Raw genomic sequence first — 27999 nt, forward strand, 5'->3', positions numbered from 1 at the left:
TGGCATGGAGCAGTGTTTATTCAAACTAACATCGTACAATAAAAACAGAAATACAGCAGGTTAATTCAATGCTACCCTTAAGGCACACATACAATGATCACTACCAACAGTGTGAAAATTGTTTCCTACTAGTTGTGTGTTAAATACAAACTTTTAGTCAAGGTGTACTTAAAAAACAAAAGTAAAAGCATTAATTTAAGAAATACAATCTAAAAGGATACATCAGTACCACAAATATGTGAGACGGTAGATTCAATTTTACTGAACTTTGGCATAGGTGTATAACGAGGCAGTAAAAATGAAAAAATAGTAGGCCTTTTCTTACAAGTGAAATGATGCGTGTATGCATGATAATATTAGGACTATCTTTGTCACATTAGAGCAGTCCAACAGTGTATGACCAACTAATCCAGCAATGTACTGTTACTATTGTTGATTAAAAACATGATATTACTTTAAAGACACTTCAGGCAGTAAAGGCAAAACCCTGAAAAGAAATGATTTGCATAAATGTTAAACACTTAAAAGGCAACTCTTGTCTACATGATGAAATGTAAGACTTTAGTTAATATTGCCACAAAATGCTGTCAAATGTACAGATTTGAGCTTATTAAAGCCCATGATGCTGGCATGGAGAGGCTGCTGAGATCAGTTTTTCTCTACTGATCTTTACGGCGCTCTCCCGTGTACCAACCGTCCCGTGTGTATCAAAAGTACATTATGGGAATCAGTGCAGCAGAAAATAACAATGCTGACGTCCCGAGGAGGGTATTCCTAACTAATTTAAACAATCTGTTTTAAAATTCCCATTGGTACCTTTCAGAGGTTCTTCCTCCCCATTCTGTGATCTTGGAGATGAGGCTGGGACTGAAATCTGAGTGCCTAATTGCATAAAAAAAAGGTTTGTAGTGTTTTTCCACCCTTTGTTTCCTAAAATGAGATTCTTAGATGTGCAATTAGATCCCTAGCCAATTTTTTCTTTCCCCAACGTACAAGACAAAGAAAGAGCCTCTGAGCTATTTGAGTACGGTACATGCTAATGAGGTTACCTACTTCACCCACATTCTTTTTACAACGGCTCTGCTTTCAGACTTCGGTATAGGCAACATGTAAACACCATTCCAATGATCTGCCGATTGGAGGGAAGGAAGAAAACATAAGTTATTATGTTTACTTAATACCTCCTTATGCTGAGAAGTTATGCACTCACCTGTACACAAGCAATCCCAACACCCACAGCTCCAATAATCTTCAGATGCTCCAGGATGAATTTCTCCAGTTTGCTGATGCAACCGCCCTAAATGAAAAACAAACAGTAGCTTCAGTAGATGTGGGAAAGTTCCTGAAGTCTCACTGCAAACAAATACTATATATACACAGTACAGTTCTGCAACACATACTGGCCATCCTGAAGAGCAAGATATAAATAAAGATGAATCGTCCCTTAGCACACAGCATGCTCTCACCTCCACCTTGTAGATGTTGGAGGGGTGATCCCTTCGGCCACAATGCTTAATTATAGTCTTACAGCAGCTGTCAGGAACCTTCCTGCCCTCTGAATGTGCGCTGCGGATCCAGTTGCTCTCCTCCCAGTCAGTTGACTTGTTGCTGCCACAGCACTTGAACTGATTGAGAAGGGAGAAGAAAGAAGATTATGAGTTTCAAATTGGGAAATTTAATCAAATCAAAGCATATGAAATAGCCATAACAAGGACCAAGAAAAAAATTACAACTCTTAGTTATGTACTCCAGAAATCTGGTCTCTGTGGAAGAGTAACAAACTAAAAGCCATTGTAGACAGAACAGTTGAAAGATCTGCTAGCAGTTTGCACTGAACCATGTAGCAGAAACATGTAGAAGAAGGTGCTCAAGTTAGATGGGGTCCAAACTGAACATTTTGGTCCACATGTAAAGCTCAATGTGCCTTGGAAGACTCACAATGTGTATCACCCTGAACACGACATCCCTATAGTAACGCATGACGGTGGCAGCAACATCCCCATAGCATGTTGCAGGGCAATCCCGGGAGGAAACCTGCTAGAAGCAGCAAAAGACTCCAGACTGAGGCGGAGGTTCATGTCCCAGCAGGACAACGACCCTACACATACAGCTAGAGCTTTCATGGAATCCAAGCAGATTCATGCGAAAGAATGGACCAGTAAAATTCCAGACCCGAGACTCTGTGGCAGAACCTAAAACAATGCTGTTGATAGACTCTCGCCATTCAGTTTGTTGAGCATGAGCTATTTTGCAAAGAACAGGCAAAACAATTCAGTCTCTAGATGTGCAAAGCTAGTAGAAACATACTCCAAGACGTATTGACTGGAGGGGGTAGAGTATGAATGCATGGCACATGTTTCGGATTTTTGTTGGTCACAAATCTTGAGAAATATCTGTTTTTGATTCCACCTCACAAAAGTGCCTTGCAAAATAATACTTTTGGTGCTGTAATAGAACATATGGGCCAAAAAAAATGTCAAAGCGTTTGGTTAAAGGTTTTCCAGAACATGAGAGGTGAAATATAAAATATTAAAATACACCAAAGACAAAAGTTCAGTTGCTTCCTTTTCTAGCTGGGAGGATATAAACAGAGATTTAAAGGTGAAATAATCCAAAAGACAACAAATGGCTTGAAAAACACCCAATGAGGTATAAACTAATCAGCCTCATCTGCATCATGGATTTATTCGCTCCTGCTACGTATATACATAAAAATCATCAGAAACCAAAAAGCAAAAACAATAATTCATTCAGATTTTCGCCTGTAAAATAAATAATCTTGGTAGGACCAACATTTGTTCCATCCACTTACCTCCTGCTGCAGCTTGTCTACAGCCTGGGTGATGTGTTCATTTTCGTTGCTCTGTCCATACTTGCTGGTCATAGTGGCCTTCAGGTTCTGCTTTAGCTCATCATTCAGCTGTTTACAGACATACAGACACATAGATGCTGTAACAACCCACTACAATCACGATGGGCATCTGAGAACAGAGCATGCACATAAGTGAATTATTGGCTGCAACCACCAAGCTTACTAAATATAGCACCACAGCAACATGGGGATAAAACCTCTATTGTGTCATCACATGCCACAGATGCCAGTTCTGCGGAAAGTAAAGCCATGATAAAGGAAAATAAAGTCTGTATTTTTCTCTATTCTTTAAGCAGTGGCAGAAAACGCACACTGGAGGAGCAGGAAGTCTGTAGGGCTCAGTTTCTATGGCAACAAGCCAGTTGAGGAACCACTGGAAATCAAAGCATGAAGGGGATATCAAGGGAATGAATGATGAAAAGATGAATGGAAGACTGAGAGAGACAGGAGACAGAGACCTGATGACAAAGACAGGAGAGGATGGAGGGTAAGATGGGAAAGTGAAATGAGGCTGCTCAGATTTCCATATTACCTGTTGATGGTGTGGGAAACAGCGGGAAGTGGAAATCTCCAGACAGTATGCCACCACAATCACCACAGTGTTACTGCAACCAGACAACTGTAGCTCCACTGACATCTGAAGCCTAAAACTATTTTATGTGGAATATCCATCAAATAGTTAATGAGTTCGACCCGTTCTGAGACTTTCTATATGAATAAGGAAGTATAAATTAGGTCTTAATGTAAAATCACTGTTTGGAGAAAAGCACAACCTTGGTGCTTTCATGGGATTTAGGAGGGAAAGCAGAAGCCACGTGCAGCTTTATATAGTTTGAGTTCTTCAATAACAGCAAATATCTTAGCAATTTGTTGCTCTAAGCATTCAACTTTTATTAGCATGATACCAAGTCAGAAAGACATCAGCAATGTCCCCTAAAGACATAATGACTTTAGATAGGACAGCACAACACTAAAACAACAAAGAAATACCATTATTATATCAATGTTGAATAATTAAATGAAGACATAAGTTTTAGTAAATCTCTTTCTCAACTGCCACCACGATGCCTCGAACTCTCCGTGACCTTTAGTATCCTGGGCGCCATCATCTGTGTCAGTTAGTTGGAATACAATAGCCAATAAATATTGCATGTTTGACAGTTCTTTGCAACACTGGCACTTCAACTACTTATTTTGCTATAAAGTTACATTTGCCACCCTAATTTCTAAGCCATCAAAGTTAAAAGGCTCAGTCACACGTGTACAGCAAAATCAAGTCCTCTGAGTAGAAGACATCCAGCGAATTCACTCTTAAGTCCAACTTTTCAAGGCTGAAGAAACTCTAGAAAATCAAGAGCCACATTTCAGTCTCTACAGGTTCTAGTCAGAATATTACATCAAGGTGACTCGGTAACTGAGAAGGTCTGCAGCATCCATGAGTGTCTCTGTTGTCTTTTAATGAAGAGCAGAGCTGTCACCTCAACAACACTTTGTTATTAGTAGTCAGGTTAGCATGTTGAATTAGGATCAGGTCTGTTGCTGGGAAAAGACCCCTCAAATAGGCCTTTTAGTGGTGTGAATGAAATCTGTGAAGTTGTGATATTGATGCCTCCTAAAAAGGGACATATAAACAAACAACTGTTTTGTTTTTTTCAAGATGAGGGAAACAACATTTAAACAAACATGGCAACCTGACCCAGCTTTGCAAAGTTGGATGGAAATAAGTCACAAGACATGTAGATCAACTAGATCATGTAGAAAAGCCTAAAACATGATTCTAACTGTCAAGCATGTTGGTGGTAGAGTGGTGATGTGGGCTTGTTTTTCAGCCATAGGACCTGGGGCCCTCTGTGACAGGTGGCTATAGCTGAACAATAATCCAAAGCCTCCTACATACCCGAACGGTTGGATTCACTGTTTATATTCGGCCAGTAATAAAAAAAAAACAAAGCTTCTACACCCTAAGCCTGCTGACAAAAGTTGATAAGCTGGGTATATTAATTTTAATCAGCCTTAATCGATATTTTAAAGATCTGTACCTAAAGTCAGTGGTAGAAAAAACAAAAACAAAAAAATAATAAGGTAATAAGACAGACATCAAACTATGCTGAGGAACAAAAAACAAAAAAAAAACCCCACCTAAAACAACCCCAGCTGCAGAGATTACGTTCTGGAGTCAGGTATGAAATTAATGAAGCTGGGCCATTTAATGAAAAACTGGCTGCATGAGCGAAAATTAGCCCCTAAAACCATGAATATTTCAATCGAGTAAAGGGGAGCTTAGGAAAGACGAAGCCTATAAACTCTGTAAGCTGCTGACAAATTAGATCAGATATTTTTAATAACTGAAGTAGTTACACTGATTGCAGTATGCGTCAAGAATGTCCTGTTGCTGAGCTACTAGCAACCAGACTTTAACTGTAGGGGAAGATGCAGAGCGAGAGTCATGTCCAGTCAACGTTGCAAACAAAAAAATCTCGTTTCCGCCTGTTAACAGTGAAGGGAGGATAATACAGTGAGCCAGCTGTCATTTTACACGAGCTGAGCATGAGATAAACAAAATTCATATAACCAGTTATGGAAACAAGGCCTAAACCTGTTGCTAATATGGGAGAGAAAAGTTCAAATCCCTACAAATGGTTTCATAAAGCTGTGGCAGAGCATTCAGCCTTGATGAGTGTACTACTGGAGGCGTTTTCCATTCCGTTGGGACTAAATGTACCACAAGTAATATGGGCAGTCAGATATTTGTATTTTTAATGGGCTGTCCCGTGTTTCCTTCCAGCAATCTCATTTCTCATGCTGGTTTTGTTGCGGTTAGGATTACAGCGCAGCACATGCCATGTGGGAACAGAAACAGTTGTCTTCGTTCTGTTACAAGGCGTTTGACTGCGTGCTTGGATTAGGAGCCACGAAACACTGCCAGCATGCTCTATTGATTTTATAGTAGCAGACATTGTGCTGCTACACACCTTAAAATCATCAGAAACCAGACAATGACTGTCCGTTTAGCAGAATCACTTCCACTTATGAATAGGTTTATAAATAATTTAGGAATGCATTGATACTATAACCATCCTAACCTTTAGGTCTGACTCTAAATTACATTGTGCATCATCTGAATATCTGGTGCTTTTTGTACCTTAAGATGCGATTTTCAGGACGTACATAAGGCATTTACTTTGATTAAAAATGTGGATTACCTGCTGATAGTAGATATAAGCCAGGACACCAGCCAGGATCTCCAACAGGAAGATACAAAGAAGCAGCACAAAGTACTGAGGACACAGGACAAACAGGGAAGGAACATAGTTATTAGACAGTAATGAGATGAAGAGACAACTTACTTAGAAATTTGATGTGGCAGCTCAGTGACTGTGTCTAATCCTGCTTCCCTCAATTTATCTCAAATCGTTTTTCTATTACAAAACCGCGGCATTATCCTCACTTAAACTGCAGCCCAATTAGAAAACTACTGCAACTGTGGTAAGAAAAAAGCAGGAAGCCTTCATGTCAGTCTAGAGTCAGAAATACTACTGTTGGACATTGGCTGACTGTGGAGCTCTGGTTTACAGAGAATGGTCTGAAAAGGAGAAAACATCCAGTGAGGAGCAGTTACGTAGATGAAAACGTTAATGTCAGAGGTCAAAGGAGAATAGGGTGCACCGTGTTACAAAGTTCAAATAGTCTCTTGAAGATGACAAGTTCATTGTAATCCAGATCTCCATCCAACAGAGCACCTCTGGGATGAGGCGGAATGGAAGATTTCCGTAATGGGTTCACAGTTGACAAATCTTCAGCAACCATCATGATACCATCATCTAAAATCTCTGAGAAATATTTCCCAAACCTTGTTGAGTCCGCCACATTGCACATTAAGGCGGTTCTGAAGGCAACGTTGGGTTCAACCAATGTCTGTGATCCTGTCTTCATTAAGCAGAACACAATGGATGGATTCAACTAACTAAAAAGACTTTAAACCCAAGGAGCAGCATGATGGAAAGCCATTGAAGTTTTTTAGCTGTTACTTTGTAAAACCTTGGTATACCCTGACAGCAGACAGGCCCATGACTACTAGAAAATACAAACTGGGTTTGTCTAACAGTTCGCCGCTGAACCCTACCCTGTGCTTGGTGAACTGTGCGTGCTGCTGTGACCCGTCAGACTAAATTCTTGACCCGATTAAAAAATATACTGTACAGTCACCTCCGTGATACACGCATTGCACTTAATTCAATTCAATTCAATTCAAAAATACTTTATTAATCCCAAAGGGAAATTAAATGTTGTTATAGCTCATATTATGAAGGTTTCCTCAAAGAGTCGTTGTAGATGCTGATGGCTGTGGGCAGGAAGGATCTCCTGTTGCGCTCCGTCTTACAGCAGATCTGAAGAAGCCTCTGACTGAAGACACTCTGTTGTTGTAGGACAGTCTCATGAAGAGGATGCTCAGGGTTCTCCATAATGTTCTTCATTTTATGAAGAATCCGTCTTTCCACAATGATGTCCAAAGGTTCTAGAGGAGTCCTCAGAACAGAACCAGCCTTTTTTATCAGCTTGTTGAGCTTTTGGAAGTCCCTGGAGGCTGCTTCCCCAGCAGATGATGGTAGACGAGATCACACTTTCCACAACAGCCTTATAGAAAAAATGCAGCATCTTGCTGCAAACACCAAAGGACCTAAGAGAAGACACCTCCTAAAATCAGCTGCTAATGAAAAATATTTTAAACAAAATGCTACACATCACTTACAACTAGGGATGCATGATATATCAGCATTAACATTGGAATCGGCCCAAATGATCATATCCATGCATCTCTACTTACAACTCATTAGGACCACAGAAAATGATGTCCCAGTATGTGTAAAGGAGGCATACGAGTAAAACAATACAGAAACAAATGCAGAAAATTATTGTGCTGCACATAAGAAAGCCTCATGAAAGATGATAAAATCCAAAGTAAATCATAAAAACTATTTCCTTTCTCTTTTAACAATTTAAACTTTCAGCAGTTTGCCTCAAAGTAATTGATAAATTCAATGTTTGAAGCTCTATTATCTAACTTATAATCTCTGCTTATTCAAAGAGGTTTGTTGTTCAAAGTTTATCATCGACATCCAATTCAGGGGGTAAAAAAAGGAGTGAGAGGAAGGCTCTGTCATTTCTTGCCAAATGAAAAAGCAGACCGTCCCTCTTCAGAATGGGAGACAAGAAGCGATATTATCTGACTGAGAGCTTGGCCTAAATTCCCTTTTGTCTGCCTCGATCACAGAGCGAAATTCAGCCTGGTGAGGTGGACTTAGTCTTTGACTTTGATGGCTCAGCCAGATTAAATCTTTGAACAGCTCTTGGTCTGAATCCTGAGGAAGAGGAATGTTGGTGCTGTGTTTTGAAGTCCAACAAGATGCAAACATTCAATGTAATAATTTAATTTGAAAAATTAGCTAGAATTGATTGTGACGTTACCAGTAAAACTTTGACTCGGGATTGAGTGTTCTATAGTTTCACAAAGAGTTGGATAATCATAATGTCCTTTAAAATGTGAAAATAATGATGTATAATTTTAAATTCCTACCATAGTTACAGCTTGTTTTCTTCAGTACTGTTTTTAATCGAAAACATTCTTTTATATATTTAAACATATCTTACGTTTCTGGTTATTTGAAAAAAACAAGTACTCCAAAAAGTCATTTAATGTCTCACGATAATTCTTTCTCTTAAAAAAAAAAATACATGATAAATGTGACTCAGACTACGCTGTCTTCCAGAGCCTGCAGTATATGTGCAGGGTGTGAGATTGAACCTGTTGTTGCCTGTAGAGACTGAATGACTGAGTGCAGAGAATTAAGGGGGCCTCTCATGATTTCAGGCCCATTTTCGCTCACAGACTGTCACTTTACATCCAAGCCACCATTCTTCTCCCTGTATACATCAGGGCAAAGTGTAACTCGTGGCAAAAATCCTCTTTGAAGCTGTTTTACCCACACAGCACTGCATTGGGTGGCATTGTCTAAGGGCTGTATGGGTGAACAAAACATTATCTTTTAGATGGCTAATATGCCACTGTTACAGATCAGATTAATTAATCTCAGTTGACAGGAATATATTTAAGTTTCCTTTTTTTATTTCCTTCTGCGGTTACCCCTATTGCTTGTGCAACTGTTTACACCACAACTTTTCCTTCCACTCAACTTTCCATTAAATATGGTTGGGTCCAGTATTTTGTGAACAGCACCTTATTTAGCAATGACCTTTAGTAGTTTACCCTCCAAGCACAGGGTGTCCATGACTGTCTGCTGGACATGTGTCAAGTTAGCAGTCCTTTTCATGACTGTGTGGACCATAAAATAGCTAGAACACAACATTTGTGTATTAAAAATAATTTTCTTTAATGGTCTTAATTAACTTTCTGATGATATGTCAACTAATTAAGCTGAAACATCCTACCTTGCATGCAACATCTATGAAGTACTTTAACTACAAGTTGAATTCTACAGATATCATTTAAATTGGGATTTCATTGCGGGGCAAAAACATTTAATTTATTCTGAAAGATTGAAAATATGTGAAGAGAAAGAAAACACGGGGCGAAGAATTCATCTATGATGATCACTCAGATTCCCTGGAGGTTACGAGCCTCGTCAGGTTTCTGAACAGCAGCTCTGACCGAAATGAAGTCCAAAGCAGCAATCTCTTTAACCTTTGTTTCTGCTCGCACCTCTGCTGGCCTGCTGCTCGAGATTAAAACACTCAATAAAACCAAGCGGAGACAAAAAATACATTAAGATAGGAAAAATATTTCATAACAAAGAGAAGACATGGATGTCGAGAAACAGATGTTGAAACAGGGAGCCAAATGCAGGATTTCGTTACATGTTTTGAATATTTCTGAGAAGCTGATGAGTGTTACTGTCACTACGTTAAACTCTGGAGGGAACAATGAGCACAATCGAAGGAGAAAATCTCTGTTTTGCTAAATCCCCTTGTTAGTGCAGAGAAGGTCCTGAAGCAGAGACTGGGACTGAGAATAAAAGAAGTCAAATTGCATGCATTAGTTTTTCCGCAGCTGGATTCAGCCACTGAAATAATTTCCCTCCATTTAGCTGTGTTTTGGTGCTCTCCTTTTTCTTTTTCTTTTCCATGATAAATACAATGAGAAAACTCACCATACCTCCCCTGCTCCTGCACAGCTTGCTCTTTAGATCTTTGTCCTTCTGACCTCCTACATCCTTTGTGTAACATAAACATCATCTATATCATCACTGAAAGTCCTTCGCTTTAATTAAAGGCAACAGCAGCTGTTCTATCCAGGCCTTGACGCAGCAAAACTGTGGAGGGACTAATACAGGTCCTTCTAAAAAAATTAGCATATTGTGATAAAGTTCATTATTTTCCATAATGTAATGATGAAAATTTTACATTCCTATATTTTAGATTCATTGCACACTAACTGAAATATTTCAGGTCTTTTATTGTCTTAATACGGATGATTTTGGCATACAGCTCATGAAAACCCAAAATTCCTATCTCACAAAATTAGCATATCATTAAAAGGGTCTCTAAACGAGCTATGAACCTAATCATCTGAATCAACGAGTTAACTCTAAACACCTGCAAAAGATTCCTGAGGCCTTTAAAACTCCCAGCCTGGTTCATCACTCAAAACCCCAATCATGGGTAAGACTGCCGACCTGACTGCTGTCCAGAAGGCCACTATTGACACCCTCAAGCAAGAGGGTAAGACACAGAAAGAAATTTCTGAACGAATAGGCTGTTCCCAGAGTGCTGTATCAAGGCACCTCAGTGGGAAGTCTGTGGGAAGGAAAAAGTGTGGCAGAAAACGCTGCACAACGAGAAGAGGTGACCGGACCCTGAGGAAGATTGTGGAGAAGGGCCGATTCTAGACCTTGGGGACCTGCCGAAGCAGTGGACTGAGTCTGGAGTAGAAACATCCAGAGCCACCGTGCACAGGCGTGTGCAGGAAATGGGCTACAGGTGCCACATTCCCCAGTCCTGGGCTACAGAGAAGCAGCACTGGACTGTTGCTCAGTGGTCCAAAGTACTTTTTTCGGATGAAAGCAAATTCTGCATGTCATTCGGAAATCAAGGTGCCAGAGTCTGGAGGAAGACTGGGGAGAAGGAAATGCCAAAATGCCAGAAGTCCAGTGTCAGCTGCTGGTGTTGGTCCACTGTGTTTTATCAAGGGCAGGGTCAATGCAGCTAGCTATCAGGAGATTTTGGAGCACTTCATGCTTCCATCTGCTGAAAAGCTTTATGGAGATGAAGATTTCATTTTTCAGCACGACCTGGCACCTGCTCACAGTGCCAAAACCACTGGTAAATGGTTTACTGACCATGGTATCACTGTGCTCAATTGGCCTGCCAACTCTCCTGACCTGAACCCCATAGAGAATCTGTGGGATATTGTGAAGAGAACGTTGAGAGACTCAAGACCCAACACTCTGGATGAGCTAAAGGCCGCTATCGAAGCATCCTGGGCCTCCATAAGACCTCAGCAGTGCCACAGGCTGATTGCCTCCATGCCACGCCGCATTGAAGCAGTCATTTCTGCAAAAGGATTCCCGACCAAGTATTGAGTGCATAACTGTAGATGATTATTTGAAGGTTGACGTTTTTTGTATTAAAAACACTTTTCTTTTATTGGTCGGATGAAATATGCTAATTTTGTGAGATAGGAATTTTGGGTTTTCATGAGCTGTATGCCAAAATCATCCGTATTAAGACAATAAAAGACCTGAAATATTTCAGTTAGTGTGCAACGAATCTAAAATATATGAATGTTAAATTTTCATCATGACATTATGGAAAATAATGAACTTTATCACAATATGCTAATATTTTGAGAAGGACCTGTATTTTTGAGACACCAGAACTTGTGACCTTCATGTTACACGACAGAGGTGCCAATTAGTGTGTGTGTGTGTGTGTGCGCTCTCTGCAACAAACAGGTAAGAACCCCCACAAACCCACACAAAAACTATTACCTTCCCACTCTCCACCTCCTTTCCGTGCTTATGTTCAACCTCTATTAACAATCCAGATAGCATCTCTCCCTGCCGACAAGTGCATTCTTTCACGTTGATTCATAGCTCTAATCTCAAGTCTTCGGGATGCATCAAGCATTTGAAATGGCAACACAAAAGAAGAGGTCATGTGGGATTAAACTGCTGAATGTGGATTTTTTTTTTTCTTGTACATATATTGTAATTAAGAACAGGATATCTAGATTTAAGTACCTCTTTGACCACCAATAAATATATTTAATCATAAACTGACCAGCAGTTCACTCCTAATTTACATTTTAGAAAGTAGCTAATAAGTAGCCAATCATGTTTATTTAAATTAAAAGAAATTAAGGCCTACATCCCTTTTGACCAGTTTGAGACAGTAATTCGTGCATTTCATACATCTTGGTATGATTACCCTGGCTCATTGTATGTTTGCTAATGCTTCTGCAGACTAAAATGCAGCAGCGGGTCTCCTGGCTGGAAGCAATAGGTGCTTTTACATCAGTTACCTTAGACTGGCTTCCTATTCACCACAGAAATCAATTAAAACATTTCCTGCTAACTTTTTAAAGTGTTAATAGATTGGCACCACACTACTTATCTGATCTGCTTCACTCTTACAATCCAACCAGGGCTCTTAGATCCACTGGTCAATTACTCTCATACACTTGAAGATCCAGACTTAAATCCAGAGATGACAGAGACTTTCTGTAGTGGACCTCAAGCTCTGGAACAGCCCGCCTTCAGAGCCACTCAAACAGTTGATCAATTTCAATCTCTGCTGCAAAACATTTCTTTTTATTCGCTTTCATTTCTAGTTAAGCAGGGCATCTGTGTGTTTGTGGTGCTAGTTTTATTCATTATTTTGCTTGTTTAGTAAGAGTTGTTGATATTTTACCATGTAAAGCACGGTGTTGGGTTCTAGATGTGCTATTTAAATAAACATGACTTCATTTGTTTATGATTAAATAGTGAAAACTTTTTACTACCATGAAACCAGAATAGACTTAATCACTCACTACCAAGAATACTGAGTTACTATTCATGTGGAGAAATATCTCATTAATGTTTCTTTTTACTTCAGGGATTTATTGGGAATTTGACAGAATGACAAAATGATTTGGATCTGACATTTTAAATCTTCTATAGCTGATTAGCATGATCAGTGTGGTTAGGATTACGAACACTAAACAGTATTATTCACTAAATAATGCAGACCCCTACCTTAGCTCTCAGGTTTTAAAAAGAGTAAAAAGATTTCCAAGACGCCTTGCCAGAAAGAGGTTAGAGGCTCAAAATAATAAAACAGATTCAGCCTTCCGGGTCTGTGCTGAAGTCGCTCCAGGCCCGTTAACCCTGACAAAACGTCGCCAAGGTGGATACGAATCAACGACTGGAAAAACATGAAGTACGATCTGCCAAAACTACAACACTAAAAAATAACGAAGGAGCAATATAATAAGCACCCACTGAAGTTTGGCTTTCTGAGGTAGCAGGCTAACTGACATAGCTCTACAAAAAAAACATATAATTTCCTTTAAAATATCTGTTTTAATCTTTTGTTGCTTCTTCTGATTTTCTTTTTAAACACCTCATTGTTGAGGAAAATAGTTAACTTTGACATTTCTCCTCAAAGCAACAACTTGTATCACATTGTGGTAAGCAGAACCTGGTAGCGCTGAGGTATGGTGTGTTCAATGATCAGAAAAAGATCTGATTTTTCCACCAAATGGTCATTATTCAGGGCAACCGTAAGTAGGACGATTTTGGTCACCAGTTGATTTCTTGATATATCCCTATTTACATAAACCCTTAATAGATAGCTAGAATTAATCATGATATAACAAAAAATGTAATTATTAATGAACTTTAATTGGAAAATGCTCAGCAACGCCTGATGGGCAGTAAATGGACAAGTCACCAGTCCATCCCAGAGACACACAGAACAAACAATCACGCACACACCCACTCATACTGAAAAGAATATAGAGAGACCAGTTAACCTAACAGTCATGTTTTTGACTGTGGTAAGGAAGCTGTGCATGCATGGGTTCTCTCACAAAATGCAAACCATGCTGAAAGAGCTCCAAGGCAACTGGGCCGACCACTGTGTCCACCGTGCTGTCCTCTGAATAAAGTCACTAGAGTTAAATGTCTGTATAAGGAAACTGTTTAAGGGTTTTGCAGGTGCTTCTATTAGAAGACTCTGTGCTTTGTCTGTGTTCCTACTCCAATTTTTTTTTTTTTTTGTCTCAAGTCCAACAGAAGAGCCTCATAACATCTCATAACATGCAAGTACTCCAAAATACCACCACGGATTTCCTTCCAGAGCACTTGTTTTACTTTTTGACTGACCCGAGTAAAGGAAAAATCTTTTCACATGCCAAGAAAAAAACAAACTCTACATTAATTAACAACTCAGCTTCCACAGTCGTGCTTAGTAGCAGAAAAATGTGTTTATCTGTATTTTCTGATTTCACTTTGTTGACGCCAGAAGCAACTTCTGTTTCACACATTGTAATATTTTCACAGCACTAAAAGGTGCGGGCATCTTCCATTATCTTTCCACCCTGGTGTGATCTCTTACCACTTGCAGCAGCTTCCTCTGCTCCTTGAAAGTGGCGCAGCAGCCCAGCACGCCTGTTACCATGACAATGGCTCCAGCTAGGACCAGAATGTAGGCGGAGGTAGCGTAGGTCTTGGAGGGGAGGAGGCTTATGTAGTCGCTCTTCTCCACCAAGGTCCAAACACCCACTGCCATCACAACTCCTCCTGCCAGCTGGGAAAAGGCACAGGAAGAGAGCTGAACTTGAGCTTTAGTATTTCTAATAAAATGTCAGAACCAAATCAAACAGAAGAGTGCATGTGTGTGACAGTCATATTTCATTAACAGAAAGTGTAGAGCAAATTATACTAATAAATGCCACCTCATTAAAATATTTGTTTAATTTTAAAAACAAATGACAAAAAGAATTTTGTGATGCTGCTACCAAGTATGTGCCCCAATTTAAGAAGCATTAAATACACTTTAGATAAACCACATGACTAGCTGAAAAAGTTCATTTGTCCCAACACCAGGATGTAATGCTTAGCTGGAGAACCTGGTGGTTGCAACTGCATGGTTTATCTGATACTCTTCAGACAAAGTATCTCAAACAGAGGACAAGAAACCAACTCAGGACGGTCAAGAAATGCACATCTCTTGCTGCAACTCCAAATTTTGGACAAGATGACATAATATTGTAAAAAAAAAAAAAAAAAGACCTTCTCCAGACAGAAAACTTTGGCTCAGCTTATTCGGCCAAAAAGGGAAAGACATGTATTTTTTAGAGCTCAAAATCTTGTGGGCAAAACCTGTTTGGCCAAAAACCTTTTAACATGAAACTACTGGTTACTAAAGTTAACTATCCAGGGATTAGTGCACTTTACAAAAACCGAAACCTGTTGCTGCATTTGTCTATAAGGAATCTACTTTCATATCTCTGGTACTGGTTTCTTAACCATTTAAGTGACATTAGCATCTAATTCAATTCAATCCAGTTTTATTTATATAGCGCCAATTCACAACACATGTCGTCTCAAGGCGCTTCACAAAAGTCAGGTTCATACATTCCAATTAATCCTAATCATTGAACAGTGCAGTCAGATTCAGTTATTTATTCAAATTGGATAAAACGTTTTTCTATCTAAGGAAACCCAGCAGATTGCATCCAGTCAGTGACTTGCAGCAATCACTCCTCCTGGATGAGCATGTAGAGACAGTGGACAGTCACTGGCGTTGACTTTGCAGCAATCCCTCATACTGAGCATGCATGTAGCGACAGTGGAGAGGAAAAACTCCCTTTTAACAGGAAGAAACCTCCAGCAGAACCAGAACCAGGCTCAGTGTGAGCGGCCATCTGCCACGACCGACTGGGGGTTTGAGAGAACAGAGCAGAGACACAAAGAGACCAAAGAAGCACTGATCCAGGAGTACTTTCTATGGGAAGGAAAAGTAAATGTTAATGGATGTAGCTCCTTTAGTTGTTTCATCTAGAAAGAAAGAACAGATAAACTCTGACCCAGTTTTCAAGGTTAAAGTCTGAAAGAGAGCACATAGAGTTAGTCACAGTAGAAGCTCAGTCAATTTCCATGTCTAGGAGAGAGAAAGGGTTAAACACTAAAAGACAGGGCCATGTGGATCATCTGTAGAAGGTGAGCATTAAGTTGTTGCCAGCAGAAGCTCGGACGATGCCCCTCTCTAGAAAGGTGTCACAGGTAGACACAGAGTCAGGCCAGCTGAAATAGCAGCAAATAATGTATATATATATATATATATATATATATATATATATCAGTGGTGTTCCGATCGATCGGCCACCGATCATTATCTGCCGATTTCCGTTAAAAAGTATGTAATCGACGTGTGCCGATCAGTGCCTTTCATTGCCGATTACAGAACCCGATCACATGTACCTCATACTTTGCAGTGTAGTGTAGCTCCCAATGTCCTACAAACTGCGCAAGCGCGCGGCGGCAAATCCTGAACAAACATGTCGGCTGTTTGGAGCTTTTATACGGTCTGTGAGAGTGACGTAAAGTTTGCGTCCTGCAACACGTGCAATGGTAAAATACCTCGAGGGGGAAGCACGTCAAAATGCTTCAACACAACAAATTTAATACGACATTTAAAGAACAAGCACTTGGCGGAGTATGGTGTGGTATGGCCAGGCTGTGAGGTCCAGACTGTCGTCTGTTTCAAATAAAAAACTTCCAAAGTTCAGCTTAAACTCCTGTCTGATTGGCAATCAGCAGGACAAACGCATCCAACTTGAGCCAACCGCTCGTTGCACTTCGACAGCATTCAGACAATAAATCAAAACAGTTCAGCATAAAACACTTCACTCAATATTTCATGCAACAAGTTAATACCTTGTATTAATTAATGGTGATACTAATTCACCTTAACTATACCCTGCCCAGACCTCTAAATACACCTATCCGATTTAATATAAAAAGAACGAAATTACTTTGACATCGATTTGTTCTCTTCACCGACGTGAGGATGGGTCGTGGGTCTAAAGAAAAACCGTAAACTTCTGTTGAGCTGCGCAGTAGAGTCGTTTACCTGACCAAAATGGCGGGTGTGACCCCCAACAATATGGTCCATACAAAAAAAAACAAAGACCAACAAGAACACAGAAAATTAAAAAGCTTTTCTAAAAAGGCTCAAACACCAATGAGTCCATAAAACAGAAAAGTACCCTGGACTGAGCTGGGTCCAGGGTTGGTCAGTGTAGTGATGAAGCAGTTCTCAGATTCAGACAGCCTATACATGAGGTTACGCAGTACCGCAGAGCAGGTAGGCACACTTACAAACATTTTGCTCGCACTATTCCATTATGGGACCCTCAGCAGCATCCGCATGCCATCATTATACACCACTTTTAGTCTTTGCAAACTGCTCCTTTAATAGCGCCTCCACAAGTGAACCTTATACAGGTCCTTCTCAAAATATTAGCATATTGTGATAAAGTTCATTATTTTTCATAATGTAATGATGAAAATTTAACATTCATATATTTTAGATTCATTGCACACTAACTGAAATATTTCAGGTCTTTTATTGTCTTAATACGGATGATTGTGGCATACAGCTCATGAAAACCCAAAATTCCTATCTCACAAAATTAGCATATCATTAAAAGGGTCTCTAAACGAGCTATGAACCTAATCATCTGAATCAACGAGTTAACTCTAAACACCTGCAAAAGATTCCTGAGGCCTTTAAAACTCCCAGCCTGGTTCATCACTCAAAACCCCAATCATGGGTAAGACTGCCGACCTGACTGCTGTCCAGAAGGCCACTATTGACACCCTCAAGCAAGAGGGTAAGACACAGAAAGACATTTCTGAACGAATAGGCTGTTCCCAGAGTGCTGTATCAAGGTACCTCAGTGGGAAGTCTGTAGGAAGGAAAAAGTGTGGCAGAAAACGCTGCACAACGAGAAGAGGTGACCGGACCCTGAGGAAGATTGTGGAGAAGGGCCGATTCCAGACCTTGGGGGACCTGCGGAAGCAGTGGACTGAGTCTGGAGTAGAAACATCCAGAGCCACCGTGCACAGGCGTGTGCAGGAAATGGGCTACAGGTGCCGCATTCCCCAGGTCAAGCCACTTTTGAACCAGAAACAGCGGCAGAAACGCCTGACCTGGGCTACAGAGAAGCAGCACTGGACTGTTGCTCAGTGGTCCAAAGTACTTTTTTCGGATGAAAGCAAATTCTGCATGTCATTCGGAAATCAAGGTGCCAGAGTCTGGAGGAAGACTGGGGAGAAGGAAATGCCAAAATGCCAGAAGTCCAGTGTCAAGTACCCACAGTCAGTGATGGTCTGGGGTGCCGTGTCAGCTGCTGGTGTTGGTCCACTGTGTTTTATCAAGGGCAGGGTCAATGCAGCTAGCTATCAGGAGATTTTGGAGCACTTCATGCTTCCATCTGCTGAAAAGCTTTATGGAGATGAAGATTTCATTTTTCAGCACGACCTGGTACCTGCTCACAGTGCCAAAACCACTGGTAAATGGTTTACTGACCATGGTATCACTGTGCTCAATTGGCCTGCCAACTCTCCTGACCTGAACCCCATAGAGAATCTGTGGGATATTGTGAAGAGAACGTTGAGAGACTCAAGACCCAACACTCTGGATGAGCAAAAGGCCGCTATCGAAGCATCCTGGGCCTCCATAAGACCTCAGCAGTGCCACAGGCTGATTGCCTCCATGCCACGCCGCATTGAAGCAGTCATTTCTGCAAAAGGATTCCCGACCAAGTATTGAGTGTATAACTGTACATGATTATTTGAAGGTTGACGTTTTTTGTATTAAAAACACTTTTCTTTTATTGGTCGGATGAAATATGTTAATTTTGTGAGATAGGAATTTTGGGTTTTCATGAGCTGTATGCCAAAATCATCCGTATTAAGACAATAAAAGACCTGAAATATTTCAGTTAGTGTGCAATGAATCTAAAATATATGAATGTTAAATTTTCATCATGACATTATGGAAAATAATTAACTTTATTCACAATATGCTAATATTTTGAGAAGGACCTGTACATTGGATTGCAGCAGGCCTTAAAGAGTTCAGACTTAACAGGTGTTGAGCATATTCCAAACCAAACAGGTCAGCATATTGGCCTGACCATCAAGCATTCGACATTGTCTATCAACGTCTCCATCATCTGACAGGTCTGCTGTCACTTAGTGCCCCAAATATTTCCATACATCAATGACATTCAGTCTGTTGCCTGACAGAAAGAAATCAGTGAGCATCAGCTTGGAGTCCTCTCTGCTCCACAATCATAAAGGTGCTTTTGTTGGAATTATATTTTATATCAAAGTCTCTTCCATAACCAGAGCACACCTGCAGCTGCTCTTGTAGGCCAGCACTATAAGGACAGAAAATTGTAAAATCTTCAGCATGTATTGAGTGGTTGATGATCCTGTTAACCACCTGGTACTGCGAGTTTAATTTAACCAATGTAACATGTCAAGTTTGCCTGAGAAAAGTTTATTTAAAGAGAAAACTTTCTCAAAGAGCCACAAAGTAGTTTGGAGGAGTTTTGCATTTCAGGGAGGCAAACAGGAAAAACATGCTGAATGTTAATGAGGGCGCGAAATTGTGATGGGAGTCATCTCAAGTATTTATCTTCAGGGCTTTTCTCTTTGACCTGTGCTTCATTCTGTGAGGTGCGTAAAATAAAGTACATGGGCAGTTTGTTATCCCTTAAAGTTGTCATTTTGTTAAGAAAACACTTTTCAGAATTCTATTAGAAATATGACGCATTTCAGCCAATTTAGGATAACTTCCTATGTTTTGTTTCACTACTTTTTAAAAGTTGTGTTAAAGGTAGCAGTAAAAGACTTTCACTCATGGTCACTCTGGTAAAACAAAAATTAAATAGAAATCTGTGATTATTTTTATTACAATTCTGCTCTTTTTCTGAATTTGAAAGAGTAAACTAGGTTTTACACAGTTGGGAAAAAAGCTTATCTGGAAGGGCAACAAAGACTGTCCAATTAGGTGAACTTTTCTTATACTGTAGAAACAAAGGTCACAACTTTTGTATAGAGAAAATGAATAATGAAGAAACTGAGTCTGTTCAGTATTCACAACTTTTAAAGCATTTATATTGTTTAAAATATTTGGAGCATGAAACAAAACTGACCAATCAAACTCAAATCAAATTGAGAATATCAGTGCAGAACATAAGAAGGGAGGATAAGTAGAGTCACATCAATACATAATTAACATGAGAGCTGGTGCAAATCTCACACAGGAACCTGAAGATAAGCTGAGAAACATGGATACAGAAGATGCTTTACATCATACCAGAAACACGAGTAACGTCTGTCTGATTCCGGCTTTTTGGCTTTGAAATAACAGAATAAAATCAACTCAACTGTTGTTTTACCTTGGCTGTTTATACACAATTAATTCAAGTAATTATTTATATCCACAATTATTTGAAGCCCAACCTTTGGCGACACCTGGTGGCAGTGAGTAGAACGTCTGAATATGATGGATAAGAAAATGTGTCCATTCATGAAAAATTGCCAGAAACTCACAGGTACTCACTATGAGTAACACCAATCACACCTAATAACTGAACACTCCTCAGCGTCTGCATGCATACCATGCTCTAAACACAATGAAAACCACCAGACTGAACAGAAAAAGGAAGAAAAAGGTGAAGAGATCTGTTCCTGACTCCAAATCTTAACTCTCATTCATTCATCTTCTTTACCGCTTATTCCATAGTGGGTCACAGAAGAGCTGGTGCCTATCTCCAGCAGTCTATGGGCGAGAGGCGGGGCACACCCTGGACAGGTCGCCAGTCCATCGCAGAGCAACAGAGACATACAGGACAAACAACCATGCACACACTCATTCACACCTGAGGGCAATTTAGAGAGACCAATTAACCTAACAGTCATGTTTTTTGGACTGTGGGAGGAAGCTGGAGTATCTGGGGAGAACCCACACATGCACGGGGAGAACATGCAAACTCCACGCAGAAAGACCCTCGGCCGGGAGTCAAACCCAGGACCTTCTTGCTGCCAGGCAACAGTGCTACTAACTGTGCCACCATGCTAACTCCAAATCTTAAATCTTTTAACTCCTAATTGACAAAAAGATCACAGCTGACTTTTTTCTATTTGTCATTTGTTTCGTGTAAAAGGAAATTGCTGGTCAAAATTATTTAAGTTTCCGCCTCACACTGAGAATGAGCTTATGTTTATTTTGCTGACAGCCTAATTATATTTTAACCTCATGGTGCAAACAAATGTGAATTCTGATGCATTATCTGTCTGTCTAAAGTTGTTTTATTGGCATATAATACAAGGTTTAAAGAAAGAAACTCGGCTTGTTGACATTATGATATGTTTTACTGCAACCCAGATAAATCTGGTCAGACTATCTAAAGTTGGAAGTAAATATTGAAACGAAAACAACAGAAATTCCGATAAATGTCTCCAACTTCAAGCACTGAGATTAAAACTGACAACTTGAACTTCTAAACAATTATTATTTCAATGCTCTTGATCATTTTCCGCTCCAAATACAGCTTTCTACAGTCGCAGTTCAACCAGATCCAAATTGCATGTATTCTTAATAACTGTTCATATTTAAAGAAACATATCTGATGAATCATCTGCGAGAGATCAGTGCACCCAAATGGAAACTTACCCAAAAGAGAAAGTTGAAACTAAACAGCAGGTATTTCAGGCAGACCGTTCCACATGTTTCGGTTTTCTCCACATTAGCCCCCATGCTGGAAAGAAACAGCACATAGACAACTATAATTAACATAAACCTGGGAAGATGGACTTCAGTCAAGGCAATTAGTGATTTATTTGGGGTTAAATAAACAATAAAAAAAAAAAGCCTTGGAAGTGCGCTCATTCTGCACTTCAGTAGGGAAAGAGGTTGGAATAAAGTATCGAGGATGGGTCAAGATATTGTACTTGCAGAGGGCGATTTATGAGCTACATGATCCAGAAGTATGCAAGTGGCAGTCAAGATCAGAGCAGGTCAAACTCAAAGTCACAGCAAAGAGCTACTGCCTTCTGAAGTACACGCTCATCACAGGATTTACTCAATCGACACTTTATAAAACAAAGAAGTTAATCATGTCCCAGAATTCTATGTATTTTCTTATCTTTAGACTTTTATTGCACGTAAATGTCGGCGTGTCAGAGGTCATTTGTAAGCCCAGCACACAGGAAAGTTTGGAGGAATCAGGCATGAAAGCATCCTTAGCATTATTTGCTCTCTAAATATATTTAAAATAAGGTTTTGAGGTGTTTGGACAACTTCTGCAACACGTATATCTTAGCTGGTACCAAAAAGTATCCCTCTGTTTGTATTAACTTATATCATGTTTGAAAGAATTTCAATCATAGCTCAATTACTTTAAAAACTTTGTAATATTTAGATAAACTACGTACAATAGAGGAAGCCGGTGCCACTGAAATAGTTGCCTTTTTCCTCGACCTTTAGCTTTTATTATTTTTATGCATATTAGTTATCTCTATTTTCACCTACAATTGGCCCCGTTACCAGAATGAAAGTATGACAATGTTTCAAAACCGCTAAAATGTCCCATCACACCCTTCCTATCGTGTAAAGTCCTTTTAATGAGATGCCATTGAAAGTGCTGGGGTGAAAATATGTTTCCACAGTTGTATAGAACATAGAGCAGCTGCAATCCCACTCTCCCACCTCTTGCTGCACATTGTCAGTCAGCTGGCTGAAAACGAGCTCCCACATGCTTCCAGGGAATACAGCAAGTCAAATGCAGCTGTAAGTATTTCTGACAGTGACGTCGCGGAAACAAACGAAGCACCAGTAAAGCAGGTGACTGCAGGCTAGTTACCCAAGCAGACAGACTAAATATCCAGCTTTCCAGTGTTACTCTTTAAATAGCAGAACAACAAAAAGCAACAGTGTTAAGCACATGTTTACTAAAACATTAATACTAAATTTAGCAAGGATAAAATAATAAATAAATGGTGTAGACGTCACCATTATAACCATAGTAATCAATGTTATATTTTAATAGCAGTAGGAATAACTGTTACTTTCCTGTTCTGAATAAAGGCCGTTAGATCATGCAGTATTATTTGGGTGTTTACTTTTCGCGTTAATAAAATGAAACCGTGATATTTTTCCTGTTAGAATCCCACACAGGACTAGACAGGTGCTACTCATCAATATGCAATTTCCCCAAAATACATTCAACAAACGTATTACAGAGATCTTTCATCATAAAGTCAATTAAAACAAAACAGCACCCTAACTTCTCAAGACAAACAGTGTTTGGCGTTTGTGTTTATAAAAATAACTGAAAGACAATAAAATGTGTTTAACCATCAAGTTGAAGCTTTTGAAGAGCAGGTACAGAATTGCACCGTAGTAAAATAACTGTACAGTGGTTGTGAACCGCTTTTACCAAAGGAGTTGTGCCAGGGCTAAATTAGACTGTGGAGGAGTGAGCATTAGTTTAGAGGTGTGGGCAGAGTCAGCGAGCTGAGTTATTACATCTGAATGCAGACAGGTCCATGACTAAGACATGAGTAGGAGCTAAAGGTTGGTACAGGCTGGAATTAATGAATAATCACCAACTTCTCAGGTGTCAGCCACCAACTTTTCCAGGGACAAAATCTCAAAATGTCCCTTAGCTCCAGCTGGGTGATATGGACATAATAATTATCACAATATTGTTTTCTGTTCGGAATGGAAATTTAAAAAAAAAGCAATGTAACATCAGGAATAACGGATTTATTTTCAAAAATTGAAAATGGCTGAAATTTGGCTCAGCTTTTACTGAGACTATGTGCTCTCTTTCATCCTATAGACTTGAAAACTGGCTCAGAGCTCATCTATTTAGCCGTGTTCCTCTCCTAGATGAAGCCACTAATGGAGTAACTACTGCCATTAGCTTTTATTTAACATAGAAAGAACTCATGGATCAAGTGGTGGCAGATGGTCATTCAAGCCGAGCCTGGTTCTGCTGAAGGTCTCTTCCTGTTAAAAGGGAGTTTTCCTTTCTGCTGTCACTACATGCTCATCCAGGAGGAGTAATGCCACAAGTTAGTGACTCAACGCAATCTGCTGAGTTTCCTTAGACAACCATTTAACCATTTTGAATAATAAACAGCATTGTTTGATAACTAAGATTAATTGGAATGCAGGTACTTGACTTGGAATCTGTATGGTCCAACTGAACTGACTTTGTCTTTGTAGAGAGCCTTGAGATGATGTGTGTTGTGAATTGATGCTTCATAAATAAACTGAAACTGAACAGAATTGCAAGACTTTAAGATGAATTATGACACTTTCTATTGATGTACAAATCTCATTTCCTAGTGCTGTTTAAATGCTGAAATAATGGTGACCCCTGGGACTGCCTGTTGGTCCATGTGCATTTTCTGTCTTTTTGAATTTTTATAATACATTTTATTCATTAAGCACTTTAAAAACTACCCTCTCGACCTAAGTGCTGTCCACTGATAAAATAAACCAAAACACAAAAATAGAAAGATTTAAAAGTTCTAGCAAGGCTAAAACGATCCAATCAATAAAAACAGTGACACTAACGGCCAGCTTTTAAAATAATAACATTTGTCTCTGAGTTAAAAGGCAAAGAGAAAAAATGTGCAACCGATGCGGACCTAAGTGAGCATACAGATACATGTAAGCCTACCGTTATCATTGTTATTGATGTTTCCTTTTTCTCAATAAGTTTTTGACGTAAGCACTATCTTCAGCTTTAGATAAACGTATGAGGTTACATAAATAACCAATCTGACTGAATCCGTTTTAAAAACACATTACAATTATTCTCATTTATACAGCAGTCTAATCACAGTCACTCCAAACACTGAGGTTTGACAGATAAATTATGAATATCAAAGTTCATAACAACATAAGCTGCCTTTATGGTAACTCTGCTCTTCACACCCTGTCTTTTTAAACCCACAGTTTTTCCTGGATAACTTCCCAGTCAAGCCCAAACTCGCTTTGCCTCCTTCTCTACTTCATTGTCTCATCCTGACTCTCTTCTCCTCTCCCCACCCCCACATTTACAGTGTCTTTATATGTGGCCACGCATATGAGAGAGTGACGAAGTGTGGCTGCGCTCCATCTGTTACAGTGAGGCCACTCGGTGTGCTCCTGCTAATTAAATTCAAACAAGATGTAACTGCCAGTGCTGTTTTTTTCTTTCTTTCCAGAGCACAACACTAAACTGCTGAGTAAAGATGTCTGTTTGAATGCCTGTGAGCCTTTTTTTCTAAAAACGAATCTCGATGGTTTGTGGCTCTAATTATGTGGGGTTTTTTTTTATTCACTCACATTAATGTCAGACAAGAAATTTCTCTATTAAAAAAATCTATATCTGCTGTCTGTCTGACAGAGCTTTAACAACACCAATGATGTCGATGCCCAGGTTTTATTTAAAGACTTAAAATGCCTAGAACAAGCTCAGCGAAGCTTTTTAAACGACACAACGGACTAACCATCCATTATAATCTTACACAAGAGAAGTTATCCTTTGTCAAACAAATTAGAGAAAGCACAAAACACACCAAACAATGCTTTTCAATCCAGTTATTTTATCTTTAAGAGAATTAAAGCCAAATAAATCTGACACTGCCTGGCAAACTGGATAATTTGTTGGTTTTTAGCTTCAACTGTGAAATACTATGGTTAGATATAAATCAAAAGATATGACTATGAACCGTCTGTTCATAATGTAAGAAAAACAAAAGTACAGTAAATGCATGATTAAAAACATAATTAGCGAGTCCTTATTTAGAATATCTGACTATCATCACATATTTTATTTTCAGCTCAGACACTGTTAAATAAGAGAATAAAATGTAGCTCACATAAAATGCCACACAAGGAAATGTATATTAAAACTGTATAATCAGTATTTACAAAAATAGTATTTAGTTTTTGAAAGTCTAGGAGCGTTTTCTCATTAAATACACTAGCCTCTCTGTGATTGAGACATAGTATGAATAAAGTATAAAGTTGTGAATTTTAGGATTTACTGCATGATAAAGACTTTTACTGCTTTCACTGATATGGACTCAGTTTACCTGTAGGTGTACCCTGATGTCACCAAATTGCTAAATAAACGTTAACAAAAGAAAGAGTCACAACTTCAGAAGTAAAAAATAAATATGTTTGCATATCATATCCAAGCCATGGCGCTGTTAAAGCCAGTACTACTTTGACTAAAGTAAAGTATCAGCAAGGAACGGTTAATTGTTGTAAAAATATATTCTGATATTTTTTAAATAATAACTGTTTTATTGCTGCAGAGTCTACCAATTAAACTAGACTGTAAGGTAGACATTTTACAGACCAACAAGAGACATTACTCTATAGAGTCGCGCAACATCAGAACAAATAAGCAATTTCAATGCCGTTGCTGAAAATTGCCATAACAATATAGATTATGATTAATCATACCGTTTTCCTGCCTGTCTTCTTTCGCTACAATGTCCCCACCACTATGAGTTTTACTCAGCCAATAAAAATATATGTACAACATTCAGGGCAGCCAAAGTTAATCCAAGAGGCCAGATATATTATTGGCATGCACCTGAAATATAATACCCTGCAAAAATATTGCATTCAAGTCTTTTTAAATGAGATACCCCTTAAAAAAAAAACAACGTGACTGTGGTTTGCTGTAGTTGCATGGAATAGCCTGTCTAGTAATGCAGCACTGCCCCGATGCTGTCCCCCAGCTTATTGCGCTGCACTGCCAGTCAGCTGGCTACAAGAAGGCTGTATGTTTTTTGCCATACATACAGAAAAGACCAATGTGACTGTTTGGAAACGTACCGAGTCGTGAAAAACAGACAGTCTGTGTCGGTGTGGAAAGCAAAGGAGAATTACCCATCACTCTGATTAAAGTAACAATATTTTTTAAGAGTACATCGGGAAAGTTACGGGCTAGGTGGCAAACTATTTTTGTGTCCATACCATAATGCTATGCTAATTCTCCTCAAGGTTATTATAGTGGGAAACCTGTACAGGCCCATGCCTACCTAAATAAGTCAAATAGACAAAAAGCATTTACTGTAAACCCAAGTTTCTGCTCTTATACCTAAGGTGTTTTGGTTAAAATAATAATAATAGAGGTAAACAAGATTCAGTTTTGTAAAATGTTAATTAAAGAATTGCATTTGGTTATAAGCATTACAATGAAAGATTGTTAGTTTGTTTTGGCTGTTTTGAATAGAAAAACACATAAATGGACACCTTTCTTAAATATTGTTTTGCATTTGAAAGTTCGACATTTCATATGTTGAACATTTATTCACCAAGTATTGTGTTATTCTTAATATCACAGCTACACTCAGCGAATTTAACTGACCGGGCAACTTTCCTTGGAAAATCAAATGCTAACCTGGAAAATCACCAGGATGGAACAGAAAGCACCACTTTACTCAGTTTACTTCAGTCCCTCGAAGAGTCTTAGCTCATAATATGCACTTCAAATCATAGATTATTATCAATATACCAAATATATCCCCCTGGATTCCCCTTACATGACTATCTTCCAGAAAAGGGCTGCTATTTTTCCCGTGCTGTTAAAGCCTGTGTAAGCTAACGCTAAAGGGGAATGTGCTGAAGTAACTTGTAACGAAAACGGTTTTAAAACGTTTTAAATCAACACGGCTCACTTTAAACAGCCTCGCTAAAACCAATTAAAACACAGTCTTTGTGCTAAACTGCGAAACGTTACAGCTGCCAAACCAACGTCTGTGTACTGACCCGCAGTCCAGAGCTAACGTTGAACCCCGACTACTTCCTGTTTTCACTCACCTGCTGTTTCTTCTGTCTTCTGTTAACACAAAGAGAGGAAAACTGTGGAAAATAAGACTAAATGTGGCCTGCTATCATTCTACGTGAACCTGGCGTAAGTTAAAGTGAGGATAGAAGGAAAGGAATCAAAGTGCAGCGCTGAGGAAAGAGGCTGAAACAGCTCCAGGAGACTCCTCCCTATGCCATCTTGCTCCTTGGTTTTCATGCCC

At 39.3% G+C, this 27999-nt stretch overlaps 1 protein-coding gene across 1 annotated transcript; it reads right to left on the minus strand.

The window, feature by feature from the left end:
• Positions 1-27999, minus strand: LOC124867451 (CD151 antigen-like). Its single transcript, XM_047363905.1, has 8 exons — positions 27791-27999; positions 21629-21713; positions 14489-14680; positions 6076-6150; positions 2813-2920; positions 1467-1625; positions 1211-1297; positions 1-1129 (listed from the first exon to the last, which is right to left on the minus strand). Exons 2-8 carry the CDS (start codon positions 21710-21712, stop codon positions 1070-1072), a joined length of 765 nt encoding a protein of 254 aa, XP_047219861.1. The 5' UTR covers position 21713; positions 27791-27999; the 3' UTR covers positions 1-1069.

Source organism: Girardinichthys multiradiatus, chromosome 4 (assembly GCF_021462225.1).
Source record: "Girardinichthys multiradiatus isolate DD_20200921_A chromosome 4, DD_fGirMul_XY1, whole genome shotgun sequence".
NCBI classification, from domain to species: Eukaryota; Metazoa; Chordata; class Actinopteri; order Cyprinodontiformes; family Goodeidae; genus Girardinichthys; species Girardinichthys multiradiatus.